The sequence below is a fragment of the Pagrus major genome, chromosome 9, assembly GCF_040436345.1.
Source record: "Pagrus major chromosome 9, Pma_NU_1.0".
In the NCBI taxonomy this organism is placed as follows: Eukaryota; Metazoa; Chordata; class Actinopteri; order Spariformes; family Sparidae; genus Pagrus; species Pagrus major.
Window position 1 is genome coordinate 32,750,280 of NC_133223.1, and position 14,959 is coordinate 32,765,238.

A 14,959-nucleotide genomic window follows, 5' to 3' on the forward strand; every position below is an offset into this window, starting at 1 on the left:
ACCGTGGAGAGGAGGGGGACTTCCAGCTCCTCATCACCGGGAAGCTCAACAGTGACCTCACAGATATGATCCTCTAAACTGGTGACATGAGTTTAATACATCATCACACATCATCTTCATCCATCTCTGCTTCACCTGCACCTTTTAAAAGTAGTCATCCGCAGCTGGATTCACGTGTTCTGCAGCCGGTTAAATCAGCCCGTTTCCAAGTGCACTTCTGTACCTGCTGAGGCTGTTTGTCATCGCCCTGGATCCGGAGGCGCGGCCGGGCCCCGCTGCGCTCTCACGCTCGGTCTGCGGTGATCTCAGTCTCTGTCACAGGCTGGAAACAAAAACCAACACGGCTGCACGAAACTCTCTCAAACCGGAGCTGCCAACTAATTAGGCGCTGTTATTACAGGGATTTGGTTAACTTGACGTTGATGTATGGGGTCCCGGCACGGCTCAAGGGTAAAGAATGGATCGTGGTGCGCAAAAACACGAGACTGTGCCAGTAGTGCCATTAAACTCTGTCATTGAGCGGGTCAGACGGCTGCTGCTTCAGATGACTTCAGTTTGATCACTGAGTTATCAGCTCGCAGCTGTGGGTCAGCGCAAACCTCCCCTCACACACTCAGATCTTCAATATGCAATCCACTGTTCGAGCTCATACTCTGACCTCTAAGAGGAGAAGCATACCTACACAATAATAGCTGTGGTTAGCCTGTTAGCTCAGTTAGCAGCGCAGCTAGCAGTCCACTGGGAGCTCGAGCCAGGGTTGTATAAAGTATCCAAAAATCATACTTGAGTAAAAGTACAAATACGTGCTAAAAGATTATTTTGGCAAAAGTGAAAGTCACCCATACGAATAGTACTCGAGTAAAAGTAATAAAGTAAATTATGAATTTTAGTATCAAGTTATTTTCTGGTAATAAATTAACTTTTTACTGTTGATTACTTGATCCAATATTCAGCATTTGTCTGATTATCTGAAGTGTTTTTGATTTTTTATATTAAATTGCCAATAAAATAAATTTAAATGATCACTACTACTAGTTACTAGTAAATGTACTTAAGTTACTTGTGACCACTGGTTTTCTTTTTGCACTGAGTTCATATAAGAGACATTATTTATAAAAAATAAATAATTTAAAAGACATAAATGTGACGTAAAAGCAAAAAGAAGAACCTGTACAAGTACCTCAAAAGTGTACTTAAGTAGAGTACTTGAGTAAATGTACTAAGTTACATTCCATCCGCGGTTGTAACAGAAAGTTTTGGCCCCAGGAGGCTGTTTTCAGGGCAGGAGCGGCGGATGAACGCTGTCAGGGAGCGACACCGTAACATTAAAACTGTTATTTCCTCAAAGTTTAGTTAATTGTTTTATTGGTTTTTAATTTCTCACCTCTCGCTGTAAAATAAAGAGCGGATCAACAGCGTCACACACATCAGGAGGCATTCAATGGATTTATTGAACTGTTCAGTCCCTTGACAATTGGGGGGGGAAATTACATGACAAATTCAAAATCCCACGACAAAACAGAAAGTCATTATACCCACCTGAGGTCAGCCTGTCACTCACCGACACACACACACACACACTCGCTCACTCAGTCGCTCTCTCACACACACCGACTCGCTCGCACACACACACGCACACACACACATGGCCGCCGACCTCAAACCTTATCTTACCTGAACTTGTCCATCCTCTACGACTCAAGACTTACCAAGTGAGGCGCCTTGCAAGTTAATTTACTACAACAAAACTGAGGGACAGAGCACGCACTGTGGTCGGGCGTTTTCGTACAGGTCAGAGTCTGATTACACAAAACTCCAGGATTTACCATGACTGTGGATCTTTGTTTCCTAACCGTGGTTCAATTTCATGACACAATCCTAACTTTTGGGGGAGGAGGAGGGGAGAGGGGGGGAGTCGGGACATCACAGCAAGGCTAATAACATTACATCACACAGGAAATGTCCTCTCTCTCTCTGTCTCTCTCCTCGTTACCCACAGGGCTCCTTATCGTGGACGAGACACATATCCTGTCGTAGGGTTTGTGGTTCAAGTCATGAGCAGCTTGGGAGTCGAGGCCGAGTTCACCTGCGACTTCAGAAATCTAACACGAGCTTTACGTTTTCCTCTCAACATGCTGCTGTGTCCTTTTAGAAAAAAAAAATTATATACATGGCAGACAGCTGGAGCAGAAAGAAAAAGACGCCGTGGATTTATATGGTGAAAAGGAAGCGAGGGGAGGTGGAAGACACAAACCTGTCAGCTGGACGGGAAGTTTAACTGTGCTTTTTAAAAAAGGCAGCGCTGTGATTTGTTACCACGAGCGGCAGCCATTTTAGGAACCTCATGTTCAACGAAAAATGAGAACGGGAAAAAACCACAGGCCGACTCCCAGGCTGCGCATGAGCTTTTTTACAGTAAAGCTGAACTAGACAAAGTCACACATACTTCTTCTATATCGGGGACTGGAGCTCTATTGTTTGCTGGCTGTGAAGACATGTGAGAAGAAGAGCACAGGCGCACAGTTTGCTCGCTGTTACACCAGAGTTAAGACTTGCAGGGCGAGGGACATGTTATAGCAATCTACATCAAAAGTTCAAGTTCCCTAAAAATGTAAATAAAAACCGAGAGAGAAAAAAAAAAACAGCACAAACAAGAGTCATCTGTGCGGTGTGTGTGTGTGGGGGGGAGGGGTGAGGAAGGATGGAGGGAGCAGTCAGGTCCTTCATGGGCGAAGAGCTGCCTCCTCTTCAAGGCCGGGGAGGAGCAACACGGGCCTTCACGGGGACGAGTCAACACACCGGGCTGCGGCCCTCTCCTCGGCCTTCCTTCAGCACTTCCAAAACGAAGCGAGCGTTCCACAGAGGAGGAGGAAGAGGAGTGGAGTCGAATGATGAGGAGGGAGAGCTGGATGGGGGGGGGATGAAGGCAGGGCGCGACATGTTGGACGAAGGGGGAGCAGTCTCATTCGGTGGCCTTGAGGGAGAAGGAGAGCTTGGGCCTGGACTTGCCCTTGCCGAGGATGATTTTCTGCTCCTCCTTCTGCTGTTTCTGACGGTCCTGCTCCAGCTTCATGCGCTCCTCGTGAATCTTTCTCTGCTCCTCCACAATACGCAACTGTTCCTCAGCCTGCAACACACAGACACACACAGACACACACACAGCAGAAACAATGAGGTCAGACAAGGACAGAAAACAATACCCTTCAAGCCAACTTGCCCACAAACTGCTGGTATTTTCTTTATCCCTCTTTAAGATCCGGCATTACAGAGGCTGCTTTTCTTTTTGGTGTGCAGCTGTTTGATAAAGCCTCAGCTTGTCTAAATCAAGACTAAATCAAATAAACACTGCTTTACAAATTAGACAAACTTGAGGTTATTTAGCCAACAGGGGGGGAAAAAAAGCCACTGGATTGTTAACCACGGCTGATAACCATCAACTCAAAGCCACTCAATAGACGAGGCTCTTGCCAAAGGACTATTATGTTATTCAGTCGTGTTGTGGTGAAGGCCTTGAGGTCTCAATCAGTGGGGGACAGATACTTGTAATGAAAGACATAAATGTCATTAAAAGCACATAAAACAGACAAGATGTGCGTCGGGTTTTTCCCAGTACTCAGATCTTTTACTGAAGCTTTCAGTTTTTATTTGAAATAAAATATATTAAAAGTCAAAGTAGTCATGATTCTGACCCAATTGAGGATCATACACCTCTTAAATCACAGGATCCTAATTAATGATGCATTCATGTGTCACTCATTTTTGCTACTTTATTCACTGTGCTGGGTAGCTCGAGAACATCTGCACTTAACTACGTGTGTCACGATTTTGTTTTTCACATCAAAAATTGATCGACATGAGCTCTTAATTTTGATCTGCGACCTCAGAAGTGTGACCGGCGGTCCAGAGTATTTAATCTGATATATAACCTCAGTGTGGTACTTAAAAAATGATGGCAGTTATATCCAGGAACAGAAGTAACTACAAAAAACTACTCAAGTTATTGGGATTAAATCATTTTTGTGGGTACTTATATTTTTTTCAAGTCCGTAATTTTACTCTTATTAAGTATGCATTACATCCGTAGTTACTTTAAAAACCATAATTAATCAGAGTACAATATGATTTAATATCTAAACCATTTATCTGCATTTTTGATCGTTATTCGATCATAAACAGGCCGATGAAAGTCCTGACATACAGCTGAAAAAAATAAGAAAAGACACAAAGTCTTTTGATTGAACGCTGTTTAAACATCAACAGTTAAAAAGTAACTAAAACGCTGAGCAGCATTTGGGAAGAATACTTTTGCTTAAGTATTATTTTAATACCAGTACTTTTATTTGTAATTCAGTAATATTTCAGTAATGTCTATCCACCACTGGTTATTTCACTCTTCAGCCTACAATTTCTGAGAAAATTCTGAAAATGTAAATAACAGTTTATAACAGGGGGAAGAACAAAAAATCTCTTGGTCTCTACAAATCAAGACTTATATATAATATAAAAATTTTAATAACATTTTTAATTTAAAATTAAGTCAAATTGGAACCTTAAAATCAAAAAGACATTAAATTATGTATTTAATTTAAATATTAATTAAGTGACTCGTACCTTAAGCTATATATACACAATTTAATGTCTTTTGATTTTACTGTATTCAGTATATATTTAAATATTTTTATTCTGTTTCTTTTTTTACTGTATATAGTATATTTTCACTATATATTTTATTTGGTGTACTTTCCTTTTCTTACTTTGCACTATTTGTTTCTACTGACCTGAAGAGAAAGCCAGTCTCATTTTCATTGTGCGTGTGTGTAGTGACAATAAAGGCATATTCTATTCTATGAAATCAGTCGAGGTATAAAAGAGCAGAAAAAGCAAATACTCAAATACAAGTACCTCAAAATTGTACGTAAGTAAAGTGCTGAAGTAAATGTACTTAGTTACTTGCCCCCACTGGTTTCCTTCGCACTTAGTTCATATTAGAGACATTATTTATGGTGGGATATGATTTTGCCAATAAAAAACATCATGCGAGATAAAAAATATGATGCAAAAATAAAAAAGGAAAGAAGCTGATCCCTGTGTTATAATGTTAAAGAACAATGGCAGGTTTTCAGGGTGGTGTGTTAAAAGAGGATGAGTATTTGTAGTTATTTTAAATGAGATCACAGCAGAATGTTAAAAGCAATTAAACTGAAAGTTTATGAATTTGACAGAATTGAGAGAAACGTGTCCAAAAAACAGCAGAAAGGAAGTTTAGCTGTAGAAACTCTGCTGCAAGAAGTCATGCATTCAAAAACTGTAGAAAAGTGTTAGCAGCAAAATGTACTTTAACGACCAAAAGCAGAAGTAATCATAATTCTGATCCATTTTAATTTTTTATATATTTCATCATAGGTTTATAATTGTTGATGCATTAATGGCTCACTTTAATGTTGCAGCTGGTGAAGGTGGAGCTCATTTAACTGATTTATTGATCCTGCGAGGACGTTCACAAGCTGCCCAGCAGAGTATAAAGTCTCAGCTTAGCTCATAATAAAACCCAATACTTGTTGATTTTTTTTTGCATTTTTAGTCTGAATCTGCAAAGTGACTCATAGCTCATAACTTATATTAAAGTAAAAAGTACATTTCACTCTGAATTGTCGTGGAGTAGAAGTACAGAGTAGCAGAAAATGGAAATACTCAAGTACAGTACTTGATTACTTGCCACCACTGGTTTTCTTTTATGCACTCCGTTCATAAAAGAAAAGGTATTAATGACAAAACTTATTTTGTTAGATATAAATATGATGCAAAAGGAAGAAAAGAGCGTGATCCTTCGTGTTATGTTACACAAACATGGCAGGTTTTCAGGGTGTTGCGTTAGAATAGGATGAAGAGTGTAAGTGGTTTTTATATGGGATCAGGGCTGCGTGCGAAAAGCGATTAAATTGAGGGTTATGAATTTGACAGAATTGAGAGAAATGTATCCAGAAAGAGGCAGAAAAAGCAGCAGCTTAGCTGGTTCAGAGCAGGGCGTACCAGCTTGGCCTGAGCCTCGGCGATCTTGCGGTTATTCTCCTCCAGGATTTTTTCCAGCTCCTCCCGCTTAGATTTTTCTTCCTCCTAGACGGGTGACACGGCTCCATGTTAGCGCACGAACAGGCTGCAGCCACAAAAGCACTTTATGTTTCATACATACACAAGCTTGCACTCTAATCGTCACACGCATACACTCACCAGTACACATACACACACCACTAACTCATTACACCACAGAGAAGTTTGTTTAGCCTCTCGCACATGACCACACTGTGGCATTCTTTGCAGTCAGCCTGAATTGTTTTATAAAAGTACAAAGGAGGGGGGGGGGGTGCAAAAAGCCTTAAAGAAACTGTGGGGGAAAAATGAACCCGCTATTTCTTTTTGTTCCCTCCCTCTACTGCAGTTATTACCCTCCTAGAGAAATTAAAAACTAAAAGCCACACCTCACTGCATTATTGTGACAGACATTCAAATTTAAACACAAGAATTTAAAAAAAGGGGGAAACCCACTCATCACACTCATCAATAGAAGACAGATATAAATGAGAGACAATACAATCTAGAAGAAAATACAATTGCTGTTTTTTTAACATCATTATAAGCAAGAGAAAAAAGGATACAAATAAAGGAGGGAATAGTTTTGGCTCACCAATGCACGTATACCTACGCATTTTCCTTGCCTGTGTACCTACACAACTGGTGAAAGCATTCGGCATTAAACGGTTGAATATTTACTGTCTCGTCCGGACTGTGTGGCCCCTGCAGAGACAGAGAAGCGCTCCTGGGGTGGGTGGGTGGGTGGGTAGGTAGGTATGGGGGGATTCTGCCATACTGCGCCCGCGGCATTCCTCTTTATAACTCTGATCTCTGTATTGCTTAACCTGCGCCTGCAGCCACAGCTCACATTTTGTTTTGTTTTTTTAAAGTTTATCCTTCTCTTTAGTCCCCATTGAGACGGTAGCAGAGTGAAGGAGAGCACAGTACAAAGTGGTGTCTGCGTGTGATCGAGGAGGACCGGACCACGGTACACTTACAGAACAGGACACAAGTCTCAGGTGAGCTGAAAGGCTGCAGGCCAGCTCAGGTCAAGTGCTAGTTAGGAAGGTGGTGAGTTGTGTTTCCAAAATAAAAACAACACAAATGTATTTACAAAAAAAAACAATGTCAAAACTTAGCAGCAACCCTATAGGAGAAGCAAGTCATGAGTACAGAACACAGTACATTTGTTTCTCTAGGGAGAAAAAGCTCTGCATAAAATGAATATTAGAAAAAAAAAATGGTAACAGATAGAGGTTAGACCGGGTCAAACAGGAAACAGGAAATCCATCATTATGAATCCCAGAGTAGAAGATTGTCAAAACAAGAGAAGGTAAGGGGAGGGGGGGTAAAGAAAACCTGTACAGGACAAACTGTCTGTGGATTAAACAGTGTGATTAACATTTCTACACATCAGATGTGATTTCAAATGTCAGAGTAACAGAGCAAAGACTGGACGGCTGCCTTGTCGACGACACTGTAGGCGTCTAGCTGAAGCTTACTCAGCTGAATACTGGAAGGCTGACCTTGACCTTTAGCTACAGAAGAGCCTGTTAGTCCTATCCGTCCTGTTGGTAAACAGTGTCTGTGGTTGACAGTAGGGAGATTTAGAGAGAGCAGAGTAAAGACAGATCGGGCCGACCAAATAAGTCCAAGTAGGTAAAGGAGGCGCGCTCCGACTACATTTCTCACCCTATTAGTACCGAGCCACTGGCTGCTGCCTGTACTAGTCAGGGTCACTAGGCTTTAGCTGGCCCTCTCATTCACAATACTCTGTTACTGTAGTGTAAACAAGCCGACTTTTCTTAATGACGAGGGGGGGCTCAGGGTGTATCAGACAGCTGTCTAACTTCACTGTCTAAAAACGCAAAAAAGGAGAGAAAGGAGGAAAAGAGGCCTGCACTAACTTTACAGCACAGTAAAGGTGGTGAAAGGGTCGGGCTTCTCATCAGAACTCAAAGTAAAGCCTGGCTAACCCGATTACATGACACGACTATAATACTTTTTGTTTGAGTTTGAAACATTTAAAAATGGCTGGTGATGTACAGAGATGGTGAATGTAAAAACAAAAAAGTGTCATCTTAAAGAAAAAAAAGAAAGAGAGAGCTCTTTATTACAGACATCAACAGAGATGCTTACATATATGAAAGCAACAGATCAAGCCGATCCAGGAAAAGAAATATGAAAAAGAATGCAGTCAGTCAATTTCTGTAACCGGGCCATGGCAAAAGTTTCACTGACAGGTGGGGGAATCCCCCGGAGACGCTATCAAACAGACAATCGTCCACCTTAAAGCCACTTTTAGTTTCTTAGTGCAAAACCTGTTCAGTGGCTGCTGGAAAAATTAAAGATAATAAACTGTGGAGCCACATTTTTCAGGTGCACGTGTGCACATGTTGTTTATGGTTCATTAACTTCATATGCACATTGATTCCTGCACAAACTGTCTCAATATTTAGCACTCGAGTCAAGAGACTCTCATGGCGCCTGGTGCTCTATATGTTATATTGTGTGTGTTGCGTGCACACAGATTAAAGGTAATGCTCATTAGCATTCAATGCGACTGCAGCATGGCGACTTCCAGGTGCAGTGAAACTTGTACGATGGCGAGATTACACTCTAAAAAACAAATAAGGAGAGGTGGGAGTCACCCCACCTCCACCATGTCCCGTAAGAGCAGGTGACTGGGAGGGAGGTGGGGACAGGGGGGTAAGGGGCGGGGGAGGTATGTAGGGAAGGGGGCTGCGTTCCAAACGACCGAGCGTTACCTCTCTGGCCTTTTGCGCTGCCAACTCAGCCTGCCGCTGCCTCTCCAGCTCCTCAAGCAGCTGCCGCTCCATGATGCGCTTCGCCTCCTCGACGCGTCGCAGCACCTCCCGCTCGATCTCGTCCTTTCGCTTCTCCAGCTCCTCCTCCACTCGCTTGGCCACCAGCTCCTCTACTCGCCGTGCCGTCTCCTCCTCGATGAGCTTCTCCTCGATCTCCTGCTGCCGGCTGGCGGAAAGACAGAAGACACGAAGAGATGGAAGGATATCATAAAGCCGGTCTCTCTCATAGCTTACAGACCAACAAAAACTCTAAAAAATGCTTCATTTATAATATGCAGCTCTGTCAGTGTTTTCTGTCACAGCCAGTCTAATTACATGTGGTGTCGCTGCAGTTAAGATATTTGATTTCCACTGGTTTGGTTAAAACAGTGTTGTCTTCATACGCAGGCTCACAGCAGGGTCGACCACAGGCCCGTAATATTGCGGGTCACTGTGGTCACTCCCCATTGAGTGCATAGAGTGCATAGAGCACATAGTGGGGCCCTGGAGGACAAGAGACCGGGCCAAATATGACCTCAAGACAAACTGATTGGTTCAATATGTGTGGTCATGAAGGAAACTTAACAGAAAAAGTGCAATTTTTTGGAAAGTTTAGTATATTAAGCTGTCAGCAGCCCCTTAGTTACTAACATTCTTCTTTCTTTCGTATAACAGTAAAGAGCCTAAGTGTTTCTGGTGTCATTTGCTGTGCTACCCAGGATATACAGTAGTAGGTCTGTTCCTGTGTTATGATACAGCTACTGCAGACTGTAAGAGTGGGCAGAACGGTTTTAATCGTCTATCAGCTGGTATGTAAACAGGTATTAGAAGTCAAAGAAATAGTAAATAGATAGTAAATATTCAAAACACTCAAAAAGCTTTATGATAAAACTTGCTGAAATCCACTGGGGACTCACACAAACCATGATTTTCTGTCTTATAGTATATATACCCTGAGTATAGTATGGAGCTGGGCATTTATCAGAGGTACTATGTGAGCGAGTCAATCTCAAATGTTGAAAAGGGAGACCAGGTGACGAGGCAGTCATTAAATGGGTCAGAGTTAGGAGATCACAAGAGATCACATGGAGAGCTGCAGGGGACAGGTGCTTCAAATTTAGATCCAACCTTCAACACGTCATCACAAGTTCCCAAAATGTTTTACAAACTCATTCATGCACGTTGTATGTAAAACCACTGACGTTACAGCTGAATCACAGGCTGACTGCATACTGCAGAGCTGTGTGGATATCTGACTCACTAGATCAGCCTTCTTTCTCTGTAGGGATGACCGAGTCTGTCCAACACAGCAGGTGGATGTCACCTGTCATCCTGTTTACCTTTTAAAAATGCTTTTAACCTGTTCTCTTTTCTTCACAAACTGCACTCACAGGAAGCTATTAAGAGTTGGGGGTGTGTTGTTGCTTCTGGCACAACTGGAAACACACAAACGTCCCTCCCTGGATTTGATTTCATCCCGTCAGCCTCTGGGAAACCAGAGACCTCACCCAACCCGGGCCTGAGTCCATCCTTATCTACCGAGTGTCGTGATATTTACATTTGTATGCTTGGTTAAGTGGCCCTGTGGCATTTAAGCTGTAAAAAAAAAGAGCCACTCAGGAGGCCAGGTGTTGGATGCAGCTCACATCTCAGGTGTCTGTGCGCCTCTGGCTACCACACGCACTTTCACAATGGCAGCTTCCCTGTCCGACAGACAGAAGCTGCCAGCAGACAATAAACGGGCTGCGGTCTTTACATGTGGAAACCACTGAAGTGTTTTAAGATGCAGAGAAGTGACAGTGTTGCACTTTTATCAGCACCTCCTCTGCTGCAGCAGCTGATCCAACCACTGCTGCTTCGTCAGACACTTGAACATCTAAACATTAGGAGTGCATTGCTGAACGTAGATGCTGTTAGCATGATTTCTATTACTTGCAGACTGCACTGACATTACTTATTTAGTTCCTACTAAATGTCTTAAGAAGGGGTTAGGGTCAGGGAGTAAGGGGCTTAAAATTGCATTTTTAATCAGACAAGCATCCAACCTGTTGCTACCTGCAGCTGTACAAATGTTTGGCATAGGTGTTCAATAAATTACATACACATTTTTTTTTTTAACATGACGACTGTTATGGGTTATTTTCTGAACATTGAAACATTGCCTGACTAACTGGCCTATGGTATCAGCACTTCCTCGCTTCATTTGTTAAATTAAGGACCTGCGTGACCCCTCTTAAAATCTGCTGCACTCATAAATGTAATCAAGACAAAACTGATAAGAAAACAACAGATGGACAGATTTGCAGGGATGACTCATTCATTGCTTACAGGTCTGTAAACAACAAATGGATCACAGTCTCACCCCCCACCTGTGAAGTCTTTACAAGTTATAAATCAAAAAGAAACATATTTCATTAAATATTTATAATATATAAAATTCTATTAAAATCCATTAAGGTCTAAAAATCAAACTGAAAACTTGAGGTTCGGCCTAATGGAGAAGGTGAGCTGGTCCCTGGGGTGCAGCTGTCTGCTCTGACTGGGATAATTACCTCCTCTGTGCAGACAGGGCCCTGCAGAGCCGAGCTGGCGTTAGCATGCTTTGGCGGCTAGCCTGTTAGCATTAGCTTGCTAGCACAGCGAGCTAACGCCATCCATACAACAGAACGCGGCTAGCCTAGCATTTAGCTTAGCACAATACTACAGTTCCAACACAGACAACGTTATGTAACGTTACAGCTGCGGAGTCTTTAAATAAACTATACTCACATCTTCCTCTGTCTTTCCATTTCTATCCGTCGTTCCTCCTCCTCCTTCCGCTGCTTCTCGTCCAGGGCGTTTCTCTTGCTCAGCGTCCTGCCGAAGATGTCGATGCGCTCCGGCGGCGAGGCTGCTCTCTCTCTGCGGGACGAGGCTGTGGTGGACCGGGAACGAGAACGAGATTCTCTGCGGCGGCTCCGTTTGGCTTCTCGGGACTTGGAGCGCTTCTTGGACCTCTCTCGGTCTTTGGATCGCGACCGAGACCGGCTCCGTTTCTTGCTGTGCTTGCTGCTTTTGGAGTGTTTGGACCGGGACGAGCTGCGGCTCCGCGAGCGGCCCATGTTGACCACCTCCACTAGTCGAGCGGGTTAAACCGAACTACTGCGTCTTATGTGCACCGTATCTGGATTCCGGTTCCGCTCACTCCTCTTTAAAGTTGTTATTTGCAGTAAATGACCAAGCGGAATTGCTTCACCGGTTCTGTTTTGGAGGAATAACCATCCAAAACCGGTTGTTATTTTGCCCTACTAGCTCGCTGTAAAGAAAGATGGCGGCTCCGCGACTTAGTAGTTTCCCAGCAGGCACCGCGGCGCTCGGCATTTCCCGGCAGCCCTCGGGATTTTTCACCTCAGAGCCAAACACACACAGACCCACTGCTCTGCTGAGTGATGGGAAACAATAATCAATTAATGTTTGCATGGACAGTGTGTGTCCGTGCCTGTGTAGAAGCACAGACACACACTGATTAAACGTGTGTTTGTTAAAAAAAATATATATAATCAAGGTTATACTCATGGTTGTCAACTGAAGTCAGTTTTTTTAAATATAGGCCCCAAAATCTGCACAGCTTGTGCAGAGTATAAATAAATCCTATTGAAGTACAGAATATGAGCTCTCAAACAGATAATGTGTGCACACAAATCAACAACATACACATTCAAGTCATGTCAAAGATTACACGTATACAGGCAAACTGCAGCAGTAGGAACTGAAGTTACAGGTTGCTGTGGGGGTCGGTTAAGGAGGAGCACCCTATCAATTATTTATATTAATATTTTACATTATCACAGCATTTTCCCAGTAACACATTTTCTTTAGTTGTGATGCTACACCAGTGGAGGCAAGTAAATAAGTTTATTTACTCGAGTACTGACTTTAAGTACTGACTTTGTGGTACTTGTACTTTAGTTGAGTATCTCCATTTCATGCTACTTGATTATCCTCTTCATTTCAGAGCTAAATATTGTACTTAACCTCAATTCTCCACATTTATCTGCTACCTCTAGGTACAAATTAATATGATCAACGAATGAATTATGATGTATTTTTATGGATGAATATAAAACTTTATTGATCCCTTGTTGATATTCGCAAGTTACACTTCGGAAATGGGTCATTCTGCATAATGAGTACTTTAAATTTTGGTACTTTAGGTATATTTCGATGCTGATACTTGGTCAATTTTGAATGCAGTACTTTCACTTATAACACATTATTTCCACACTGTAGTATCAATACTTTTACATAAGTAAAAAGATCTGTCTGACATTGTTTCAGCTCTTCTGCTCAACTTTGGCTGTTGTTAATCACACATAAACCTCTTCAGTGCAAAGTAAACACCATCAGATCATGTTTATAATAATCTAAATGAGCCTCTTGGGTTTAATGCAGTTTATTTATTATTTTGGACAGAGATACATGACATCAGATTTGGAGTGAGTGTGTGTAAAAAGTCATTGTTTTTTCCACGTGCTGTGCTAAAATACCTTAAATTTAACGTGTGACAATGACACAAAATCTTAAAATAATCATTCAAAGCCAGATTTTTTTTACTGTATCTGTGTATTTATTGTATGAATTCACCTACATGAAGAGATGAACATTTACAGGAAACACTAATGTCTTAATGAAAACCACCTGAGAGAGAATAAAAAGCCTGCAGAAGTGTTTAACCTCGCCCTCTAAGCTGTTCAATAAAATGAACCTTAGAAGTGTAAAGTGCCTTCTGACAGCTGGCAGAGTCGACGTTATACTGATTTCAATTCTCGTCCCTGTTTGACCTATATTTAACTTTGCCTGTGTCCATTTTTAAATGTTGTTTTCATGCACTATCAGGGGCTAAAATGATGCTTTTATCAGAGCTTGTAAATATAGCGACAAGAACATCAGATAACCGAGCGACAGACACAACGAGGGAGAAGGAGAAAAAAAACACAACTTGACAATGACACAGTCCTGCACTAAAAGACTGCCATCCCACTCTGGTAAAATGAGGCCATTGTGATAACTCTCCCTGGAGTGCTGCGCTCGAAATAAACCGGCATTACTATATTTAAAAACACATAATTCAAAAGCCCAGTGATTCAGCTTCAAAAGGTCACACGACTCAAGCTAAAAATGAAAGTGCTCCGACTTCACAGGGTTTTTATGTCATTTAGTTTTTTTCTAATTACCTGCAGCTTTCTGCAACTCTGAATCTAATTTTAGTAGAAAGAAAGGATTTGTTCACACGGAGTCATGCTGCGTGCTGCTTCGTTTGTAGATCAAGAATGATTTCGGTTGTTGCGAACTGATAACGGTTGTCAGATGAGTCACATTCTTACTCGCGCAGATGAAACAGGCCCTTGTGTCGAGTAACATGGGCATTCATCCATGAGCCTGTATTGTCAGGCTGAGTGAGAGCACCACCACAGAAATGCAGATTTCCTCAGAATTAAAGCAAAGAGAAAAATGATGTGATTTTAGTGCCAGAAATTGAGGGCAAGTCTCAGTTCATCCATCCAGGAACAGCCTCCCCTGCCTGCCTGCCCTCCCTTCCTCCTTTCTTTCTTATTCCTCTGCTCGAAGCCAAAGAGTCAATTTTCTGTAACTTGTGGTTGTGTTTTATTTTAATGATCCACAAATTCTGTTCCCGGAGATGAGAGGAATAGGCATTAAAGAGCCAGAGATGTCTTGTTTTTCGGGAAAAGGAGAGGTGCTTAAAGCCCCCTTTGATGAATAATAGAAAATGTTTCATGGAGGTGGAGAGGAAAAGAGTTCCAGTGCAGCTCCGGTGGGGGAGAGAAAAGAGGAGTCGAGCTGGAGAAGCAGTAGATGTGTAAATGAAAGAATTTGCAGAGTTTGTCTGCTTTGCTCCTGGGTGGTTTGGGGTGAATGCTGAAGGAGAGGCAATAACACGAGCAGGGAAGATGAGGTTGTTAGAGAGGGTTTCAAAGAGTCCAAAGAGCAGGTTTCGAATTTCTCTAATCCGCATTTGAAAGGATGCCATGCAGAGGAAATCTCAAGAGAAACAATTTGGATATGTCAGTAATGATTACACGTCA

The 14,959-nt window shown here is 42.3% G+C and overlaps 1 protein-coding gene across 1 annotated transcript; it reads right to left on the reverse strand.

Annotated features, from left to right (window-relative positions):
- Positions 1-1,433: 1,433 nt before the first annotated feature.
- On the reverse strand, positions 1,434-12,210 carry arglu1a (arginine and glutamate rich 1a). The gene is made up of 4 exons (XM_073473373.1): positions 11,646-12,210; positions 8,838-9,063; positions 6,031-6,114; positions 1,434-3,127 (listed from the first exon to the last, which is right to left on the reverse strand). The coding sequence occupies exons 1-4, from the start codon at positions 11,975-11,977 to the stop codon at positions 2,963-2,965; spliced, it is 807 nt and encodes a 268-aa protein (XP_073329474.1). The 5' UTR covers positions 11,978-12,210; the 3' UTR covers positions 1,434-2,962.
- Between the last annotated feature and the right edge of the window lie 2,749 nt (positions 12,211-14,959).